Source organism: Uloborus diversus, chromosome 9 (assembly GCF_026930045.1).
Source record: "Uloborus diversus isolate 005 chromosome 9, Udiv.v.3.1, whole genome shotgun sequence".
NCBI classification, from domain to species: Eukaryota; Metazoa; Arthropoda; class Arachnida; order Araneae; family Uloboridae; genus Uloborus; species Uloborus diversus.
This window is the reverse complement of record NC_072739.1, coordinates 85,310,590-85,334,100: the sequence shown is the minus strand read 5'-3', so window position 1 is coordinate 85,334,100 and position 23,511 is coordinate 85,310,590. Positions and strand designations below refer to the sequence as shown.

General features: G+C 32.4%; 2 protein-coding genes across 2 annotated transcripts in view; one reads left to right on the top strand and one right to left on the bottom strand.

Annotated features, from left to right (window-relative positions):
* The window catches only part of LOC129230356 (ankyrin repeat domain-containing protein 12-like), a 30,434-nt gene that overhangs the window by 5,205 nt on the left and 1,718 nt on the right, over positions 1-23,511 (bottom strand). The window contains exons 2-10 of the mRNA XM_054864753.1: positions 20,817-20,975; positions 19,389-19,531; positions 18,606-18,750; positions 13,571-13,714; positions 10,427-11,709; positions 9,622-9,750; positions 8,593-8,691; positions 7,677-7,811; positions 5,980-6,072 (exon numbers count right to left, since the gene is read on the bottom strand). Of these exons, the coding sequence (XP_054720728.1) occupies positions 5,980-6,072; positions 7,677-7,811; positions 8,593-8,691; positions 9,622-9,750; positions 10,427-11,709; positions 13,571-13,714; positions 18,606-18,750; positions 19,389-19,531; positions 20,817-20,975 (2,330 nt within the window). The remainder of the gene's footprint in view (positions 1-5,979; positions 6,073-7,676; positions 7,812-8,592; positions 8,692-9,621; positions 9,751-10,426; positions 11,710-13,570; positions 13,715-18,605; positions 18,751-19,388; positions 19,532-20,816; positions 20,976-23,511) is intronic.
* The window catches only part of LOC129229257 (acidic mammalian chitinase-like), a 66,373-nt gene continuing 65,292 nt past the window's right edge, over positions 22,431-23,511 (top strand). Inside the window, exon 1 of the mRNA XM_054863527.1 lies at positions 22,431-22,449. The gene's annotated coding sequence lies outside the window, so the exon portion shown is untranslated. The remainder of the gene's footprint in view (positions 22,450-23,511) is intronic.

The window sequence follows — 23,511 nt, the reverse complement described above, 5'->3', positions numbered from 1 at the left end:
ATGATGAACATCCGATGAACATGTTTATTGCAATGAAAATCATCAACTTACCTCAAGGAACAATGTTAAAAAATCTTTTAACTGCAGATAAGTGAACTAATACTTTCAAAAATTGAGCTGACAATATCCCCCCCCCCCTTTTTTCTTCTATTTATGATCTTAAAAATTCATTTTATCACATTTAAAAATCACCTTTGTAATTTTTCCCTTCCTTCATCATTTTTTTAATCTTTAAAGATAGAAATTGTTTCAACTAACTTCTCTGGGAACTTCAAAACCAAAATGTTAAGCCAAAAAAAAAAAAAAAAAAAAAAAAAAAAAAAAAAAAAAAAAAAAAAGTGATCAACCAGGATAATCCACTGTCATTCATCTTTATTCATCAAGTAATAAATAAGAGCTCCCCCTCCCTTCCTCCTACACTTCCAAGTGATGAATGAAAATAAACAAAGTAGCTGCACAAACCCCTTGAGAGGCTCATTGAGCCATGAGCCCCTCCCCTCCCTTGAGAGCTCATACATGAAACTTGTCTGAAAAGGTCTTTTTGAAACAGAACATATGGCCTTGACTTGTGTAAAATATACAAGTTCATACCACATATGATATGATTGGAGATTGTGCAGTTGCACTTAGGGTTTCCCACACGTGAAATCATCATAGAAACAGAACTACAAACCTTAACCAGTCAGTCATTCAAAAGCTGTTGCTTGAGTAACACATATGATTGAGTTTAATACTTTAACTGATTCTTATTTCCAATTACAGTATTTTTAGTTGTAATTAGAAATGAAAAGTTTTTGTTCTAATATTGTCGTTTAAAAAAAAATTGCTAGTAAAATTTTGATTTTGCATGGCTGTAAACTAAAAATGGAGAGATGTAGCGTTGGAGAAGTTACGCATAGTGATTGTCATTTGTTGAGTTTTGTCAAGAAAAAGGACACAAAGAGTACTAAAAACCTCTCTGAATCTGAGTTAACTTTATTGAAATTAAGAACAGGTGCAAGCAATAAGTTAAAAACTATTTGTCTTCATCATCAATGTGTGTATTTGCAAAAGTATGAATTTTTACAAAAGTGTTGTTGTGATCCTTTTGAAAGACACAAATCTTCAATTCAGAAAGGACTTCGCATTGTAACTTTAGAACTAAGTAGGACTATTTCAGCAAAAGGATTTCAAGTGAAACCAGGACAGAAGCTTTGTGCGAATTGTAGGAACAAGTTTTCTCAATTGAATGAATTTTCTGACGATATTGAAAAAACCAGTGAAAGCAGAAATTCCTCAGAAGAAGAAGATGATGGATTGAATCTTAATGAGTTAAAAAAATTACAAAAAAAAAAAAAGACAAATCGAGGAACTGAATTCTTCTTTGCATGATATTGGATGCTCCCCAGTGAAATTACATGCACTTGGAGAACACAGCAAACTATCTTATGGCAAAGAAAAGCTACGGAGAGTGCATGAAACTGTAAAAGAAAAAATTCAAAATATTCTTGAAGTTAATTTGCCAGAAGAAAAAGATGTCCCAGAAAAAGATATTATTCAAAAATCCAAAGATCTAGATCAACTTATTTCCATTATTAAGAAAGACTTAAGCAATGCTCCAAAAAAAAAAAAAAAAAACAAATTCAAATGTTGACAATTCCAGCTGCATTGATGTGGCCAAAAAGGAAAATAATACAGACTTTCAATGCTTCTGATTACACAGTTCGCAAAGCACAAAAACTGTTTAAAGATAAAGGTTTTTTAGCAGAACCGGAGCCAAGACGGGGGAAAATGTTAAGTTCTGAAACTATTCAATTAGTAGAACAGTTTTATCAAAGTAGCGAACATTCTAGAATTCTGCCTGGAATGAAGGATGTTGTGAGTGTTCGAAAAAACGTTTATGAAAGAAAACGCTTAATTTTGTGTAACCTCAGGGAACTGTATTTAAAATTTAAAACAGAATACCCAAATATGAAGATAGGTTTGTCCAAGTTCTGTTCATTAAGACCAAAGTGGTGTGTTTTGGCTGGTGCTAGTGGCACACACTTAGTGTGTGTATGCACAATTCACCAAAATGTAATTTTGCTAATTAAGGGGGCGGGAGTGGTAGAAGATTATAAAAAACTTATGTCCTTCATTGTTTGCCAGGACACAAAAAGAGAATGCATGCTGCGACATTGTGATGACTGCCCATCAAAAACCAACCTAATCCAGTTTTTAGAGTCTAAATTCGAAAATTATGAAAATGAAGAACTTGTTGAGTACAGCCAGTGGGTTACTACAGATCGTACTGAAATGATAAGATGTTCAAGCTCAGTGACAGAATTCATTGATATATTGGTTGAAAAATTGAACAAATTGATTCCACATGCATTCATAGCCAAATCGCAAACTTCATTTTTCAAAAATTTAAAAGAAACTGTTTCATCATACATTGCTGTAATATCAATGGATTTTAGCGAAAATTATGGTTTTACAATACAAGATGAAGCTCAAGGTTACCATTGGACCTCACAGTCATGTACTATTCATCCTGTTATGATCCATTGCAAAGGTCCAAGTAATGAAAAAAATATTTCATCACTTTGCATAATATCTGATGACCTAAAACATGATGTAGCTATGGTGCATAAGATTCAGGAAATAGTAATAGCATTCATTAAAGAGAAACACCCTCAAATCAGGATTGTTCACTACTTCAGTGATGGATGTGCTGGGCAGTACAAAAACAAGTTCAATTTTATAAATTTGTGCATGCACGAGAATGACTCAACTAAAAGCTCAGTGGTCATTCCATGCAACTAGTCATGGAAAAACGGAATGTGACGGAATAGGGGGTACTGTCAAATGTGGAGCCAGAAAACACAGTTATCAACAAGAGCTAGGCAAAGAAGTATTAACCACAAATGATCTTTTTGAGTTTTGCAAAACTAGCTTCAAAAATATTCACTTCCAATTAATTTCTAAACAGGAAGTCGATTTAACTCGCCAGACTTTAGAAAGTCGATTTAAATCAGTAGAAACTCTTCCTGGAACAAGAATGTTCCACAATTTTCGACCATTGGATAATTTGGGAAACATTGAAGCAAGAAGAATTAGTAGTGATGAAAAACCAGCTCTCACTTTCAATCTCTACAACAAACAGCAAACTTCAATTGTGAAAATAGAACAGTTGTATTCTGGGTGCTTCATCGCAAGTATATATGACAATTTGTGGTATTTTGGCATGGTGAATGAGGTAAATGAAGAAGAAAAAGATGTTACTGTAAATTTTATGCATCCTCATGCACCTTCGCCATCATTTTTCTGGCCAAATAGGGAGGATATTTGTGCAGTCCCTATTACTCATGTCCTTGCAGTTGTGGAGCCCCCCAAAACAACAACTGGAAGAACTTACCAATTTTCTCAAAACTTTATGAAAACAATCAACTCAATTTTTGAAAATACAAGTTCCCCTATCTGCAATTAAAAGAGTATAATATTATGCATGTTCCTTGAGGTAAGTTTTTAAAGATTGCGATTTTCATTACAGCATTTAATTTTGTAATCAAAATTTTTAAATGTAATTTTTACCATTTATAAGTTGTATATTCAACATAAAGGTATGCTCCAGACAAAATTGCATAATAGTAGTCAGATTTTTACCCTTTGAGAGCAAGGCAGGTGTTAATGTTTTTTTTCTTCATGCAGCTATCTTAAAAAATGTTTTGTGCCCCTTGTTGAAATGAAGGAGTGTAAAAACCACCTAAATTATTTTCTTATGTGATAAAATACATCTTTTAGATCAGAAATTTAAAAAAAATGGAGGGACTATTTACTACCCATTTGGAGATATCTCATTTTAAGTATAGCTCCCAACTTTCTCAAAAAAACTTAATAAATTGTACTTTAGGAATTTTTCTTATTTTTTTATTGATAATTATTGATGAAATTGTATTTTTTCTGTAATCCTTGGATAATCAGGTTCATTAAAAAAAATTTCAACAATATTGGTTGGTAAACAGGGAAGTTATAATTTATTTTCTGCATAAATGCGAATTAGTTTTCACGCACGCCATCGAGAAAAATCGTAAAATTCAGAAATTTTTGACACTCCATAAAATCTAAACCGTTCGAGATACAGCAAAAAAAATTACATTCTTTCTTACATCCATAATAGAAACAACTATGCCAAGTTTCATCAAAATCCGAGACTATGGGTGTCAAAATCTCATTTTTTGGGTTGATTTGACGCGGAATGACCCTCATATAACTAAACATTTTATCTACCTATTGTACATTGTTTTTTATACCTGCAGATAGTTTTGAGTTGTGTGAGCAGATACTTCATAGTTTTGAACCAGTAGGGCCTAATGTCCCTAGTTTGAACTTCCTTTTTGCATGTCGCTTAAAAGAGCACACGATTGATTTTTTATTTTTTAAACATTTCAAATGTAATCAACAGTTTCAATATTTTTCATTTTGACTTCATTCTTAACTATTGGGCATTTTGTATTCTAGAAACGGCAGCATATAAACAGTACCAGGTGTCAGAGTGGGAATGTAAAAAAAAAAAAAAAATAAAATAAAAAAAATTAATATTTAAGAAAATGAATAGCAAGTGTTTTAAAATAAATATTGTTATTTATAGCATATGCTTTGATTTTGTAACCTTCCTTACGGATTGCAAGCCCCATTTGGGGTGAAAATTAACAGCAGGCATCTTTCTGTAACAAATACAAGTCAGAGAATTTAGCCCCCAAAATCTTATTTCTGTTGTTGCTCTAGGAGGGGGATAATGCGACAATAGAAATTTCTTAGCATAAACTAAAACTAATTGCAAAGAAAAATTTTGTGAACTAATTGATTTTAGTGGAAAACTAAATTCTAACATCTTATGATCCATTGAATTCTTAATTTTATGCAACGCCTTTAATATTACAGAGCAGCCAACTTATGAAACTCGAAATAAGTAGCAGAGTTTTGTGTGTGTATGGGGGAGGGCAGGTTAAAATGGGACATGAATAATTTACGTTTAAATTTCCAACTGAACAAGCATGTTTATTTTGAAAAAACATTTAATACCTTTTTTTTCCTTTATTATGATAAATTTATTTTGCTTATTTTTAATGAAAATTTTGAAAAATTACCAAGCACAAAAGCAATATTTTCTAAATAATATGGATATTATCTGAAATGATTGAAATGTTTCTTAGGATTAAAAGAAAAAATCACAAGTTTTGGACACATTTTCATAGAGTTGTAGCTCAAGGCTGTAATTTGTAGAAACTACCATTTTTTGTAGCAGTTGGCAGCTCTGATATTATACAACATAGGCATTCATGCTTAAGGGGTCACATTACCTTTCAGACATTTTTTTTAAAATTTAAGTAAGTTTCATTTTTTTTGAAACCATAACATGCATACTTACTCTTTTTTAAATATCATAATCAATAACTCTTTTTAAATTTTAAAATTTATAAGGCTTTTTTGTTTTTGCACTAATCAAAAAATTTTTTTGCTAAACGATTACAATAATCATTTCTAAAATTCTGTGCATTCATTTGCTTATGTGTTTATTAGAAAATTTCCTGTGATTAAGTATGTCAAAAAAATTAAAAAAAAAAAAGTTTTTGAAGGTATAACATGCTTTTAACATTTGAGTAATTTATAAAATGCTTATCCAATGCACATTTTTGTTAAATATATTTTCTTAATTGCAAAAAGTATTACTTTAAAGCTGTATCTTTGATTGAAAAAAAATCCTTGGAAATTCTAATAACATGAAAACATAAAAAAACGATTATCTAGAAAAAGCAATTTAATGTTTTTCTTTTGGATAAGAAAACAGAGCAAGCACGACCTAAAACCCCTCAAGTTCTTTGTTTTGAAATAAGCAGTAAAAAGTTTATTGATCGTTTGATCATTTTTGAGGTACTGTAAACCCTTAAGCAATACATGCACAAATATAATTAGAAAAAAATTTCATCAATATAGAATATTCGAAGAAAGAAATCAAACCTTAATCTTTTCCCATTTGTCATCAACATCTTGCAACCAGGACAAGAAAAGGCGACCATTGTACCGAGATCTAACATTCTTATCTTTGTCATCCTAGAAATAATAAATTTGTTTGTAGAAAAACACATTAAGGAATATTTTGTCACAAGATTATACAGTTTCTCTATTCCTGACTAAAAAAACAACAAGTTTTTAATTTAGCAGTAAAATAGATTTACTATGCACACACACATTAAAAAAGAAAAAAAAAAAAAAAAAAAAAAGCAATATTTTGATGGGAACAGAGAAATTTGTTTAAATATAATTAGTTGATAGAAATAAAGGTAATAAGGAATGAAAAACCAAAGTAAAAAGCAGTAATATAGAAAGCTACAGATTAAAAGTTTTTTTTTTTGATCCAGACTGGGAGCAAAGCAACCATTGATCCAACATCACAGAGGTATCAGTTTGGAGTGGGAACTTGAGGACTTGGTAACCAAGAAATCTTTTACATGCCTCAGTAACTATTAGCTAACATGGAGGATTTTTGATTGGTTGGCATTGAACCCGGGGCCCCTCCAGTTGCAAGTTCAATGCTTTGAGGGGATCTGCTCTCTGCCATTTGGCAACCCCTCAGAACTGTTTTTGCAATTTCCATTAGATCAATTTGTTAGCTGTTGGAGTAAAGTATTTTAATCTAATTTTGAATGGGTAATTGACCACTCCCCTTGTTTTGAGAAATCAATATGTTTCCATATATGAGGCAGTGAGAAACAAAGGGATGCCAAAATTAAAAATTTTGAGACAGCCAGTACAAATGGAAGGTGAACATCTCCTCTGTTTTGGGGCAAGAGATGGTGCTGGTAGCCCTAATGCTGCTATACAGCATGATTTAGAAAGAAAAAATCAATGAAAGCCTACCTAGGACCTCAACTTGAAACATGTTTTACTCAAAACTTGAAAATGTCCACTTACATCCCTTTGCTTGTCACTGCCCTGTACGTGGACGTGATTCTCGAGTTAATTTCAAGATAGCATACCCTGAATTTGAAATGACTAGCCTGGACAAAACAAAGAGCATTTGAGTTTTAGTCTTTCTGACACTGACAGAATAAAACAATTACTGCTTGAAACTTGACAACCATACCAAAGTCCCAGTTACTAAAATATACACTATCTGCTAAATTTCCAATTGCTATCCTAAAATTGTATTTAAAGTTTCACTTGTATGCCGTTGTTTCCACAGTGAGACTTACTATGGGTGTACGTTGCAATAAGTAAAATATGCACATGCTGGCCAAACCAGGATTATGAAATTCTGTTCAATTTTTCCACCCCATGACACCCCAATGGTTTTACTGGCTGTTACTACACTATCATTCGATTTTTGTAATACAGTTAGATATATGGAGAATCAGTCAAGCATTTAATCTGTTTTTAATCCTATCAGCCAAACTGGCTATAAATCCTTTTTGACTCTCAATTTCTCTCCCTTCAAGTTAAGAACCAAACTCAGCTCAACCAAGATGAACTCAAATGAGGAGGTTTAGAGCTCTATTGAAGGGTTCTGATTGCATAATGGTGCTTATTTCCAACATTTCATCATATTTGACTTTCACAGAGACATTTAAATCAGGTTTCAAGGGTTAAAAGGATACAAACGTAACAATAACAGTAAAAACATAAATGTATACTTTTATTTTAACTACCTGATCTACCTCAAGTACGTTGTATATCTCTTCGTCTTTCAAGATACTGCAAGCAGATAAAGGAACAGTTTGATTCGCCATTGCCCTTGCAGCCCGGCCATGAACACGAAGGATTTCTTGTTCAGCAGATAATACTAACTTTTCCTTCAAAAAGAAAACAAAAAATTCATCAGTAAATAGGAACAAAATATACACTCTATCTTTTCAGTAAAGAATAGCCTGGTTGATAAAAGAAAACTTTTAAGGTTGCATACAAATAGAGAAACTCATTGTTAATCTTTACTTTTCGGTGGGACAAATTGTCTAAAAAAATAGGCATAAGGATGTTATGTGGTATTATTTTCTAGCAACCTCATGATTTTATGAAGACAATTTGTTCTGTATATAACTGAGGCTTCAACTTAGAGGAGGTGGGGGATTAAACCCTATTAAATGTGTAGTTATAAATCATAAAATGTTCAATTTTTAATAGCACTTCAAATAACATACTATGAGGTTCAGGGTAAAGAACTAGATTAGGAATTCTGAGCAGTAGCCACAGGCTACCTAAGTCACAAAATAAGGTAGCCACTTTTGCCTTTCGGTTTGGTTGACTCATTTTTTAAAAAAACTATGCAGCACAAAAAGTATGTAACCTATTTGCTATTAGTAAAATTAACAAATTAAAAGATTATGATAATCTACAAAACAAAAAATTTCCCTGGATATATTTTTTAATATTAAGATAGTATAAGCTAAAGGAATTAGTTTAACAGTAAGATTAATGTTATTACAATTGGAATTATAAATGCATAGATGATTAAACTGCAGCAAATAATAAAAACTTTATTTAAAACTACATTTTGAAAGGCCAAATGAGATGAAATATACATTGACAATCAGAAACAGATCTCTTTTAAAAATTGTACATCAAAATGTTCCATACCCTTTCAATTAAATGTTGCAGCCTAAGCCTGTATCGCTCTTTTTCTTGTTGTATAAAAAGTTCCTTGATAGAACCCTCAAGAGATTGAGGTGGAGATATCTAAAATGTAAAAAGTCCAATAAATAAGTATAAAATATAAAAACAATTTCAACAAGGCATTTACCTCTACTATTTGAAGGCACCCCCTCGCCCCGACATAAAATATTTTCACCAACTAAGATTGAAAATTGACAAAAACTATAACTATAGTTTTCATTCAAGATCTACAGTGAGTAAACACTTAACCTAATTGTAAGAAAATTGATTTCTTTGCTATTTTTCAATAAGAACAACCTTTTTAACTTCCACCATTTTAATCAACTTTTGCGACTTTTAATAAATAACTTAAAAAATGAGGTGGTCGCTCATAGAAGTTTCACTATAAATTTGTCAACTTATTAAGTTCCGAAACTACCCAATATTCACCTACTGAAAAGAGATCACTTTGAAGATTGAGTATTTTTTGATCATAACCTTTTCTTTAAATATACTTATTGGAATAAGATGTGCTGCGCATACATTGCAATAAAGACTAAAAACAGCAATTTCAATGAATTATTTCTGATGCTTGGAGATTTTTTTTAAAAATTGCACATTCTCTTACGTCAAAATTTAAAGACACAAACATTAACTCACCAATTAAGGATTGTCCAACTAAATGCAATAGTAAATACAATATGCTAAAATCTTAATTAATTAGAATGCAAAGATTTTTGCTCATCTTTAGCAGAAAGAAATTTAGATTCTTGTATTGCAGACACATTAAATGGATGAAACTAAAATTAATTGTTGATACTCTACAGCCGCTTAATAGTAATAATAAATAAAATCAGTTATCTGACAGGAATTGGACAGTTTAATTGGACCTGAGTTATCAAGTTTTGCTTTAAAAACAAAACGACCTTAAATTGCCCACTGTAAATTGAACGTACTTATAATACTTACATACACACACTATTCTTTGAAACAAAAACTGAGTTTGATAATTACCATGGGTACAGATAGACGACTTGCTGCATTTCCTTCTAACACATAAGAGCACCTATTTAGAAGATAATCTTTGAAACCCTGAGGAGCCTTTGGATGCACGACAATCATAGATTTTCTTCGTTTATCAACCTGTAGTAAAATGCGAAGAGAATAAGTTTTAAATCAAAAACACTTATTACAATGTCACTAGCAATGAAACAAATTTAACAATTTATTTATTATGTTAATTATACTATCATTAGAGTTAAATTATTAGAAACATTTACAAAATACTGAACACAATAGTTAATTACACAATGCAGCACTTGGCTGAAAACAAAACACAAAACTTTTATATATGTGGGGCTATCATCAATGGCGACTGATAATAATGCAATTAAATATTCACCCAAATGATTATCATCATCCAATATGTTGACATTAAGTCATGAGTTATCACAATTTGACAGTTATGCCATTTTAATGAGTTGTAATCCAGTAAGGGGGAGGGGGGGGGGCAAAACACCTTCCAGAATCCTTGGTTTAAAGCCATATCGACAATTCTGGTATGCCAGTTAAATAAATGCAGGGTTAACACAGGAAAAATGCCATGAAAATACCAAAAGTAGCTTGAAAATTTCTAGGCTGCAAGAAAAGTAGCTTCGGAAAAGTAAAAATTGACAAATAAAAGTAGCATTTATGTGATTAGTTACTTGGAGTAATTTTGAAATTTCATTAATTTACATTTTAACGAAGTTGAATAAATACTGAAAATATTTATTAGACATATTAGAAGTTGTATCAATAGCCATCAAATGAATATTACCTGCTTCCTAATATTTAAGTACATTTGATAAGAATTCAACAATTGATGTTGTTGCTGGGAATCTTCATTGCTGGAAGAAGATGAGCATGGATTTTGTGACCCATTTTCACTGGCGTTCTCCCTTGCTCTGAGCTTACGTTTTCGAGGATGTATGTCGGGCTGATGAACCTGAACTTGTTCATCATTTGAGCTTTCTCCGGACACTTCTGCTTTTTGACTGCTCGATGACACCAAGTTCGAAGCTGTCGCTTCCGAATTATGACACTGGTTAGGAGTGCTGGTGGACATAGCTGCCTGCATGCGCTGACTACTACGCGTCACTCTTTGGAATCTCTCCTCTGGGGGATGAGAATCATCTTTTGATTTACAGGCATCAGACTTTGAAACATCCTTGGTTGTTTCAGACGACACAGATGCACTCACTGTTTCAGAGTTTGTATCTATAGTATCAGAAGTAGTTGTATTTACAACGTATGGCAATGCTTGCTTGGAAGTGGAAACCTTGCTTCTTTCTCGAGTCTCTAGCTCCAAGGAACCAGTACCAGATGGAATGACAATTTTTAAAGGAGGAACTTTTGGTGAATGCGGCCCAACTGCAGGCTGGCCATTGAAATTGCTAGAGGATTCTACATTCGTTTCATTGGAAGGAGCTTCAGCATCACTTGGGTTACTCTCCGTGTCAGAACTAGATAAACTACTTCTTTTGCGAGTTTTAGGACTTCTCTGATCATTATGGTTATCTTGATGAGGAGCCTTACCGGAAGGAGATTTGTGTCCTCGACCTACACTATGGCGACTCTGAACACTGTCATTACTTTTCCTCCTTTTACGACGGCTTTCCTCTTTTTCAATGTCACTGGTACAATCTTTATCTTTGCCATTTGAGTCACTACTGATGCGACCTCCATTAATCTTAGAGGCAACAGGCTCTGCATCCATTTTGTCAATAGAAGACTTATCAATTCCTTCTGATTCTTCAGTTTTTTTCTCCACAGCGCCTTCCTCAACCTCCTTGCCACTTGTACTACTTACAGCCTCACATTTACTTCCAGTTCCTTCATTATCATCGAGAGCTGGGAGGTTTTGTGTAGATGAAATGGTAGCATCCTCTTTGCGAAAATCATACACATCACCTTTAGTTTCCATAGTAACACAATAGGACTGGTACTTTGGCTGAGAAGAACTAATGTCATTAATCTTGGCACTGCTTGGAGTTTTGTCATCCCTTGATCTAATAGACTGAAATCGAAGAGTCAATCTCGGGGAGGTGGGTTTATCTGCACCTGAAATTATTCAGTGTTTAAAAATAAATTACAGTACAACAAACTACGAGGGCAATTCGGAAAGTAACCGCCATTTGGGCGTGGCGCTGGAAGTACGGTTCGGAGCGTTCTCAATCGAATGCACAAGCAATCTGTGATTCAGTAAGCTTCCAGCGGGAGAGTGAAAGTGTTGTAGGACCAAGCATTTGCTAGTTATAGCGTGACAAAACGAGTGTCGCCATAGAAAGTCCCGCGCAATGTGAGGTGCCAGGAGTGATAAGATTTCTTTTGGCCAAAAAAATGTCAACAGCGTATATCCATCGTGAATTGTGTTTTGTATACGGCCCAAACATTATGAGTGAAGGTGTAGTGCGTCAGTGGGTTTTCTTCAAGGACGGAAGAACAGACATCCATGACGAATCACGGAGTGGAAGGCCGTCTGTAGACCAGACTTGGCTCCTTCTGATTACCATCTGTGCACTGCAATGAAGAAGTGGCTTGGGGGACAGCATTTCGCTGACGACGAGGAACTTAAAAGCACAGTAACACATTGGCTTAAATCGCAGGGGGCCGCTTTTTATGCAAATGGAATTGATAAATTGGTAAAACGGTACAAGTGCCTAAATAATGGCGGCGACTACGTTGAAAACTAGAGGAGAGTTGTACTTTTGATATGTAAATAAATGTTTTTCCTCTGTGCTGGTTTGTCTTATTTACAGCGATTCAGAGGTTACTTTCCGAATTGCCCTCGTATTTTGACAAATATTCACTTAGAGCTTGCAACTAGAATCACTCAAGGGGCAATACTATTTTTTCAATATATTTTTTACTATTTATTTCCCTTTCTTATGCAGGGTTCATACTCATTTTTAAAAGAGAAAATTCAGGACTTTTTAAGGATTCTCAAAACATTTTAAGAACTCATCGGAAATAATTAGATAATTTTAAGTACACCATTTCAAAGTTTTCCAGGCGGGCAAAGTATTTGATACACATTATACATACTATACACATACATAAATACATAACATTGTTTTCAAAATGCAGAGAAAGGCGCAACTGATTGTGGTCTATTATCAGTTAATTATATAAGTTTTTCTTATGCGGTAGAACATATTTTTCGCAACGAGAATTGAAAGTAAATAAATATGTATACAAAAATAAATAGTTGGTAATCCTTTTTCCTTGCATTAAAACTCAGAATTTGGTTTGAAAAACTTCATAATACTATTTCAGGATCAAAAGAACAACTTGAGGTTGCTTCATTTCATCATGAAATTCCAAAAACTTTTACAGGCTGTTCAGCCTAACAGATTAGAGATTTATCATAAATATTTTGAACGTTTTCTAAAATACAAAAGAAAGTAACCATGCCGAGCTTCAATACAATACAAGACTGTTAGTTGAACCACATGTTTTTGATTGACTTCTGTATATTTTCTAAAATAAATTTAAGAAATAAAAATATGATTGAAAAACCTTCCAAAAATAAACATGATGCAAAATGATTGAAATCTCAAACAAGGCATGCAATTTCCCGCAAAACATGTGTTTGACATGGATTGCATTTTTCTCAAACATACCTTTTCGGCAGATTTCGCAAAGAAAAGAGAAATTTGTCATTTTTTTAAAAAAAGAAATATTTTAGAAATTTAAAGGTTTTTTTAAGGATCGTAATTTTGCTTGATGAAATTAAGGGTTTTCTTTTTAAGGAAGTACAAACCCTGATAGGAGCAGTGCATGATTTTACTGCTCCCAAGGATTGATGCTTAAGAAAACTAAAAATTGGCATGCATATTTGTAAAATTGTATATCTGCAAAAAAAAAAAAAAAAAAAGTTATAAGTTAATTGTAATAAAAAGTTTAAACTGCTTTTATATACCTTTATGTGTTTGATTTTGAGGTGAATTTTTTCTCATGGTAAGCTCACATAAAGCTGAGATAGGATGGCAGGGTGATGTCTCGCTCTGCCTGTTTCCCACAGCCTCAGGGATTCTGAGGTGTTCTATGGATACTGACTCTCCAGCTGAAAGAATTAAATAAATTCAAAAATAAATAAAAACTATTGCAATATAGAATGGGGGGGGGGGGAACTATCTCATTATTTTTTTTTGGGTCAGTTTAAACAAACAAACGTGAAACTTGTTAGAGAAAACTAGGGTTCGCGTTCATGGGCTATAGCGGGTTTTTTTAAGCAAATCCGCAGGAAAGGGGTGCAACTTTCGCGAAAATTCAGGTCCTGGCGACCCAGAACACCAAAAAGATAAGTTCCAGAAAAAAAATTGGGGAAAATGCTGAAGCTGTAGTAAATGCTTTTAAGCTTCAATGACCAGGAGAATCAACAGAAAGGGATTAAAATGACCCTATCTCTTTATCAGCTATGCAAACACACCCCTATTGTTGACCAGTTAATGGAATTTCAGTGATAAGACTGGAGCTTACAGTGACTTCCTGGGCAGACTCAGGGAGCAAAATATTGCATGTTCATAAATATCCCATTATACTGTATTCAAAGAAATAGTTCTCCCTCAACTTTTATCTTAGGGGAAATTCCTGAAAACAGTAATAAAGACTAAAAGTAAGAGTGGTTTCAATACAATCTTCAGGATTACAGGGTTGCCACGGAAGTTCAAGAATGAAATTCCCTGACATTTCCAGGTGGTTTTGAGAAAAATTCCAGGTTATCAATCTCCACCTTCATTTTGCAACATTAATATATACATCTCAAATTTTGATAAAACTTACCTCATTTTCAAACTTTGCAAACAATGGTTACCAAATTTAATTTACTCAAGCTGAAATAATCAAAAATATGTACTAAGGGTGGCTCAATTTTTTTTTCTCTCAGGTCGAGTCCAAGACACCCTTATCTTTTTTAAACTTACTAATAGTATTGTGCTGTAAAAGTTTTAGCTTCTTACTCAAATTTTAAGAGGTTGCTCAATGACCCCTTAATTTAACATTAGCCCTAGAATAGAAAAAGTCACAAATTTAGAAACATTTAATTTCCCCAGCTGTTTTTTTTAAATGTAAGTAATTATTTTATTGCAATGAATATGCTTATAACTCGTGTAGATTATAGTATGTAACATTGTTTTTTCAGTTCAATGTATTTTTTAACCCCCTCCATACTTATGAAGTTTGGGGAGGGGGTCGAGCACCGGCTTTCAGTTGGGATAGGAAGTTAAAATTCTTCCAGTATTTTACTATCCACAAGTCTAAAAACATTGAGTGGTGTCCCGTTTTCTAGGAGAAACCTTTTTTTTAAGTGTATTTTTGAACTACCCTAATGTACTAACACAAGTGAAGCAAATAACTGTAATAAAGAATTAATGTAAATGTAGCATATCTAATTTTCAATAGCGAGGAGCCACTGCCTTACATCAAGTGAAAGAACTGCGAAATTAACAATTGTGACATCTGTATCACGAAAATAAAGTTAATTGCTAAAATAATCTGAACTAAAAAACTATGAAACCTAAACTTTTTCAATTATTGCCTTCCACCCCTCCAATCCATTGAATTCACAGCGCTTTTAGACATTGGCCTGTAAAAAAATCATGCAGCTTTTAGCTCCACATATTTCCCCTGTTTGTTGCTCATAAAACAGGGATGCTCCCCCCCTCAAGTTCAATGGCACAAAAATATTTCTGAACGCCTTAGCGCTTTTTTATTTTTAACCCTCTTTTTTTAAATATTTTTTTTCTATTTATTTATTTTTAATTATTATTGTTTTGAAAGAAAAGTGTGCTCGCTCCTCCGCAATAAAATACACACACAGATGAAAATAATAAAGTAAAATAATATGAGTAAATAATTTGAATAAAAATAAAGTAAAATAAATAATTAAAAAATCCCCCCCCCCCCCCAATTTTTTTTTTTTTTTGATAGCGCAACTGGCGCCATAATCACTCCTGTGGGCACCCTGTCTTAAAGTTAAATTTTGAGTAATGATCAGAAACTTCTCTGACGTGCAGATTTTTTTAAATCGGATTTCTTTTATTTTGAAAGAAAGAAGAGCATTGAAAGTCTTTAAAGATCACTAAAATACTAAAAGATTATGATACTTCTGTAAAAAAGAAACTTTCTAAGTTTAAAATTGTCTAATGAACTAAATTTACAGAACAAAATTGTTTAGAAGAATACGATTTCATTAATAAATTTAAAGAAATAATATGAAATATGAAAAGATTATTGCAGCTCATTAAGAACTTCAGTCCCACTCGCAGACAAAACAATGTGCTGTGTATCATAACAACTTCAGAACCTCTGACGTAGTAAACAAGCAGCCGTAAACAAGTAGCGTTTAAACAGAGCCCGCTCAAACTGGGAAGAAAAGAAGAACCTTCTGCTCATAGCACGCCGCCGACTGCTAAGGTGCACGCGCCAATGGCAGAGAGTTGATAAAAAGAACTGTAGGGGGAAGAAGAAAGAGGGGAATGACAAAACGATGAGAATGAGAATGGCGGCAAAAAAAAAACAAGGTTGAAAGTTTTTTTTTTTTTGACGTCATAGACCTTATAGACCGCGCTAAGAACGATCAAGATCAGAACGATCAAGATCGATCGGAAATATGCAATTTTTCATTTTCCCTGATTTTCGGCCATTTTCATTTTCCCTGACAATTCCAGGTTTTCCCGGTGCGTGGCAACCCTGGGATTAATACAAGACAACTGTACAGTAAAAGCATATCTATTTTGCATTCATGTAACCAGATTTACTTTTGAAGATCATTATTTTGTATCCCCAATAAAAGGAGGGGAGAAAAAAAAAAGGCGAACATTTTTCGGATCTCGCTAAACACAAAGCTTTGAACTTCACATTTTTCTTGTTAAATTACTTATGACTACTTGAATTTTATACAAAAGTCCTTTAACCTTGTTCCCTTTCTATTTCTGATGGGCTATTTTTATTTGGACTTGCAAAAGTCATGCATTAATTGATCACCCCATTTTCAAAATAGCGCGATTTAAAAAACAGAATGGAAGCCGAAACAGATATTTTGAAAGAGTCAAATATACTAGTTTAAGATTGCAAATGAACAATTTTCACACTCATGTGAGAGAATGTTTCTTTTTTAGCGTTGGGTTCATTCGCTTGTGATTTTTTTTCTATTTTTATGTAATTGCCAATAACTGATAATTTATGGTAGGGGGGGGGGAGGAGGGGAGGACTGTTCGCTTTTCTCACCTAGAAAAACAAAGGTTAAGGAAGTGCTTTCTGCTTGATCAATCAGAGGCATTTGTTATTTATTTTCTGCTAAAATCCAACTTTTAAGTAAATTTTGAACTAATCTCTTTGTAATTGACTAAATAGTTTCTCACATGACTAAGTCTTGCAAGTGTATTATTTAAAATAATTTTACAATGATAATCACAGAATAAAGGGCAAACTTGACCAATTTAGTTTATTTCATATCTTTTTTAAAATCACTATGTGGGTAGTCCCCCCCCCCCAAGCATAAATATTTTTATATTATTCATTTACAGGCTAATATTTTCTGTTTAAAACTAAAGGGACTCATTTTTTTCCACCAAAGGACCCCAAATCTATTTCATTAATGGGTCCTTGAGACCCAGGTTATGGACAGTTGGAAACTGGAAAACACTAATAAGAAATCCAACAAAAGAAATTCCATTTGCACATACAGAAATAAAAATAATACAAGAGTAAAAATAATGTTAAAATTTATTAAAATTAACATTCATACAATCCTATTACTTCTAAAGGCGACTTATTAGCCTAAGATAAGGAAGAAAAGGACTCTTTATGGTTCGAGGTGACCAATCACTCATGAGCCAGGGCAGAATAACAGGTTGATTTAACAAATGTTTTCAGTACTTTCACAAAAATAATTCTAAGAAAATCTTATATGGATTGGAACTATTAACATCAAGAACTATTTGTAAACAAGTGACTTATATAGGATTTTTGAAAACTGACCTTATAACAAGGTTTAAATGTACTAAAAATTTAGAAAGTAAAATTTCAAACAAATAATTAAATAGATAAAAATAAAAAAAATAATAACTCCATTTAGGAAATAGAACATATAAAGATAATTAAAATATTTGCAGGCTGCATACAAAAAGAGTGACATCGTAAAATGCTGCTTGGAATTTACACAATTACATGCAAAGTCTTTAAAATTCAGTAAGCTTATTTTCCACATGAAAAGCAGTCAATGGATACAAATCAGTTTAAAATATCATACTTATGAGAGGTATTGCATTAACCGAAGTTTAATATTCCACTTCAGGAATAGATTTTGTTTCAAGAGAGGATTAAGTATTTAATTAAAAAATGCTGCCTTTTGTGAAAGACGAGATTCAAAACTATTCCTGTAAAGGTACCAACTAAATTATGATAACAGTCAAACTCCAATTATCAAAATCAACTGGGACCAAACCTCATTCGCATAATCAAAAGTTCGGGTAGTTGGATATTTTCTGAAAAATCCATATGTATGCTGAAAATAAGAGAAAAAACTATTTTTAAAGAAAAAGAGCTTTTACTAAATCAAATGAAAAAACAATACTTCATGATGTTAATACTACTTGCAAGTGCTGTACATTAGCACAGTAAGTACTATACACTGATTCAAATGACAGTCATTGCTTGTTCGAAATCTCAACCAAAGTAAATTGTTGACTAGCTTAGAGGAGAAAATAGCATGTAAACAGAATAATTTTTTTTTCTGTATCACATTATGTTTAACGTCTTAATTTTTTTATCTGGAATTCTGAAATCAATTCAGATAATTTCAGATCTACTGTACTTTCAAAAAGGTTCCATTGCAATACATAATGTTTGTCAATGTGCTGTTTTCATAGAATTATTTTTGTGAACCTACTGATGAGAAGTGCAAAAATAAGTTCATTAGTAAAAACTGAATGTTTTAATAATTTGCAACCTACCTCTAGACTCCTTTGGTGCTTCTAACTTGGCAGCCTTTCTCAAAATCTGAGCAACTTTTTCTGATCGAGCAACATCAAGAGGTGTTCTCCTATTAGCATTTTTCTGGAGAGGGTTAGCACCATTCTTCAACAGAAGACTTACAATCTGCCAAATCAAAACAACCTTTAATTTAAATCAAGACAAAGCTACCTACAATATCTAAAACTTCACGTGCCTAAAAAAACCCTTTAATTAATTTGTGAATAAATTAACTGAATAAATGTAATGGATGTGTTTAAGAGCTTTAGAATTTGGGAATGGGGTTGTTTCCTTTAGTCACTTGTAAAAAAAAAAAAGCATGGACCTAGAAAATACTTTTATTTTCCCAACAGTTATTTTTAAATTAATTTTTTAAAAATGTACGAGTTTTCAAACAAGGCATGGTCTTGATGATGTCACAAATGATGCTTTTTGACGCATCTTTCTACAGCGTCTCCACATTATGATGATCAAGAAGCGAATTAAAATTGCGCTCTACGCTTGCTATCAACCATATTGTTCCAATACACGTAAGTAAAGATGCAAATTAAATATTTTGCATTGTGAATGGCATTTCATCATTTGTGATTTCATCGGCAGAAGCACAAACAATGAAAGCGCTCCAATGTAAGTAATTTTTTTTCAAATATTAAACTTAAACATTATTTAAAAAATGGTCAGATCCTATGTTTTTAAGCATGCTCTTTCAGAAAAAAAAAACCACTTTTAAAATTTTTCAAACAATTCCATTATTAAAACAATACTTTTTCATGCTTATTGATTGCTGCATCATGCAAAGGAGTTTCCTTTTCCAATCCACAAGCATTTACATCAGCTCCAAATTGAATCAACACTTTAGCTATCTCAAGCCAACCATGATTGCAAGCTTCATGTAAAGGTGTCCATCCTAAGTACAAAAGAACTGAAATTACTCAAAATGAAATGCAAACATTTCTAGCAAATTTTTGGACACAAAAATGTACACATAATGAAAAATTAAGCTTCTATGAGAAGATGAAGATAGGAATCAGATGTTTATTTTTAACAACAATACTAATTAAAAAAAAGTTAATTGAAAGAGTGAAAAAATGTCAACTAGTCTCTAAATGTAAATGCAAAGCTCTGTTATATCTTTAAATATATCTTTCCCCCCAAATCAAGAAAGAGACAGGACGCTTTCAGATAAAAGAGTACTTTAATTCAACAAAAAGGGCCCTTTTGATAGAATTTTTGTTATAGATAAGATATGCATTTTTAGATAGTAATTTATTTTTATTTAATGAAATTTTTTTAAATGTTTAGCTTAAAAAATGATGCTAAATTCAGATACAATGAGTGGATAAGTGATTGAAACAAGATAGTAATGTTTCAAGGCCAGGCTTATGTGAATCTTTACCTTTTGAAAAAAAAGTTTGCTTTTGTGATGAAGCTCTGTTAAAACTTCTAAGGGACAAGGAGGGGGCAACACCCTCCTAAAAAACTGTGGATTGAAACACAAAAATACATAATCTTGAATTAAACTAATTTAAGGATGTGTCTTTTAACATGGTTTGCTGGTCTAGGACAACAAAAACATTAATTTTAAATTTTAATAGTTGATGAGAACAGTGAAGTTTTATTTCTTGTTCCTTCAAAAATTGAAAATATCATAATTCTTTGATTTTGATGAAAGTGCGCCTTGATCTACAATATGATTATTATCCCTTATTTTCAAGAACCCATTGGAAAATCAAGTACTTCTAAATGATATTCAAAGAGCATGAGAACCCTGTTGACATGCTAAGTTATTTTATCATTAGTCATTTCCCCCCTTAATTTTTCATTATTTAAAGCCAGGAAAAATTGGATCACTGAAAATTTAAACCAACCAGTACAATTTTGTAGTTACTGTTCCATTGAAGCAGTTTATTTTTGAAACTTTTCCCCCAGCTAAATATACGCAATGATTGCAGTAAAAGGTTGATTTTTTCACTTTGAACAACCCAGCATACTTGGGAAGCTATTGCAGTCAAGCCTACTATAATAAAGAGGCAACATTTTAAAAGTTTTTCAATCTTGAGAATTATCAGCATGCTTCAATAAATGAAAACTAAAAGCAAATAAAAATAAACCTATATTTTAATATGCATTAAACTTTAATTCTATAAGTTGTATAAAAATTATTTCAAGAAAAACACATAAGATCAACTAACCTGCAAAGTCACGAGTATCAACCAAAACACCTTGCCTTAGAAGTTGGCGTACTTTTCGCAAATCGCCTTTTATGGTAGCCACATGTAAGGGAGTTTCCCCTCTCTCATTTCTTTTAAGCTGTAGATGTTCAGGACTGTCTTCATTAACTGCTGCAACTTCTAAGGAAATAAAAAACCTTGCACATCAATATTTTACACCAAAATTCGTATTTTATCATTTATAGTTAATCTTAAGGTACACAAAATATCATGCAACAAGAAAATGATGTGCAGTGTTTTATAACGATCAATTTATTCCTATTGCTTGTTGTACTCATTCTTAACACAGCAATCTATCTTCATAATGAAGAAACAGCTTGCAAGCAGCCTAGCAATATACTGCAAAAAGTATTGTCCAAAAATAAATACATAGAAACTATTTAAAGGCTATCTTATTTTTTTAATATTACTCTTGGGCACAATATCCAGAGATTCTAGTTACACTTACAATTGATGTTTTTTAAAAATACAAAAATATTTCAAGAATTACTCAAGCAAAAAATATTTTTAACAAATGAAAAAATCATTTTAATACCATTTAATAATTGCATATGATTCATATGAAATTGCATTAGCAGGTGTTTACAGCCATTTGGGCTCTGCGCCCCCTCCCCCCTCCAACACATTAAGAGGTAAAGCAAACATACGTAGTGAATAAAATGCTTTTATTTTAAGGTTCCAGGCATATAGATTACAGAGAAAGTTCAACCTCAACTATTGAAGGCAAAAGTAAATTTTAAGAAGCAATTCCAGAAAAAAAAAACCCACATCGCCTTCCGATTTAAACACATTTATACACAGTTGAGCACTTTTTAGAAACGATCACACGTCATAAGAAGCAGAAATATGCTAACACATTAAAATGACGAAAGAAATAAACATTAAACGAAGTTAGTTTATTAATTCAAACTGCTAAGTATGACGAAAAACGTAACATAGTCGAAGAAGCTTACTTCAATAGGTGTTTTTAAATGCCCATCTAATAACCGAAGACCTTGAAAATGCGAAACAAACAAAAAAACTCATTTTGGCATCCACAGCTCAATTAGAAAAATCGTTGAAACTTATTGCGCCATAAAGGCGAAAAACATGTCGTAATGCATCAGCTAGAATTTTTGAGCAAGGAAATATTTGCAAATTTTAAAAAAGTGATTGACTCGCTACTGTCACAAATGCACAATATTGCATTCAAGATAAACGTCTGGGAAAATACTTTGTCCTGGAAGGATCGCATTTTTCTGCATAAAGTGTACTTTAAAAACATTTAGAAACACAAAAAAAAATTCTTTTCGGTGAGGTATTTCATTCAGACCGGTTTTAACTGTTTATCATTTATTGCACTTCATATGTGAAATTTAGGCTTAATGAATTACGCATCTTACAAGGTACTCACTCTAAAGGGAATTCTGTCGAAATAAAACTCGATTGGAAAAACATTCAATCTCTCTCTTGAAAAAAATTATCTGTTATTTTAAAACTTCTTAAAGAATACGTAACGTACATCATTTTGCAGTTTTTATGAAAGACGAGCACGTAGCTCCCCGAATCCGAAATTCAACTGAAAATTAATTGGCGCCATCTATTGGTGTTCATTGTAAGTAGTTCGAATATTTATTTATAAATTAAATGCACATAACTCTTAAAATTTTAGAACAAGATTAAGAGATAAAAGAATACTAGCGAGGAGTTAAGAGATGGGAGAGGGGGGGGGGGAGAGCTTAGTTGGGGAATCAGAGAGTCGTCTTTTTTTTATAATATAAACAAACTTGATAAAATTATGAAAATCGTTTTTTAAATTTGCAAGATATTTTGACCTTGAAATAATTTCTCTAGACAAGAGCAGTGAATTGTAGAAATCAAACATAATTTATTTACAAAGATTCTTGCATTTTTTATACTGAACATAAGATTACTAATTAAAAATGTTTATTTCTGTAATTTGTATAATTAAAAATAAGATACAATAAGCTGATTGCCAGTTACAATTCTACATCTCTCTAATCCTTTATATATTCTCATTAGTAAACTATGAAACTAAAGTAACAAGTTTTTGTCAAGAATTCAAGAAATAAAAGCTTAAAAAAAAAAAAAAAAAAAAAATCTAGGGGTTAGTGTAATTTTAAACAAATTTACTTCCCTGTACACTAAGACTTTGCCCCAGTGTCTAATGTATGAATCTGATTAGAATCCCCAATAAAATTCGCTGCTTCAATCAATTCAATGTTTTTTTTTCTTTTTTAAAATTCTACTCCCATCTGCGGCATTTATGCTATTAATTGATTAGTAACTGAGAAAAGACGAAGACGCTTAAAAATAAAAAATAAAATTTAGCGGCTTTAGCATTGTCTTGAGATCTCACCATTTATATCACCCACAGGTAAACAAACTGAATCCTTCACCCCAATTGGATATAAGTATTTTTGTAAATCACACTGAGAGGGGGTGGGGGACACTTAGCAATACTTCTGACACCTTGCTGATTTTTATGTAAAATGCCCTACGAATACAAATATGACCATCGTTTTTCCCCATCACCTCCCTCCCCCTTTTTGGAATCACTGTGTTCCAATTTCTTTATTGATAGAATAATTGCATAGAAATTATTTTTACTTGGAGCTGAAGGAACTTTTTTAACCGTTATCACTCTTCTGAGGGG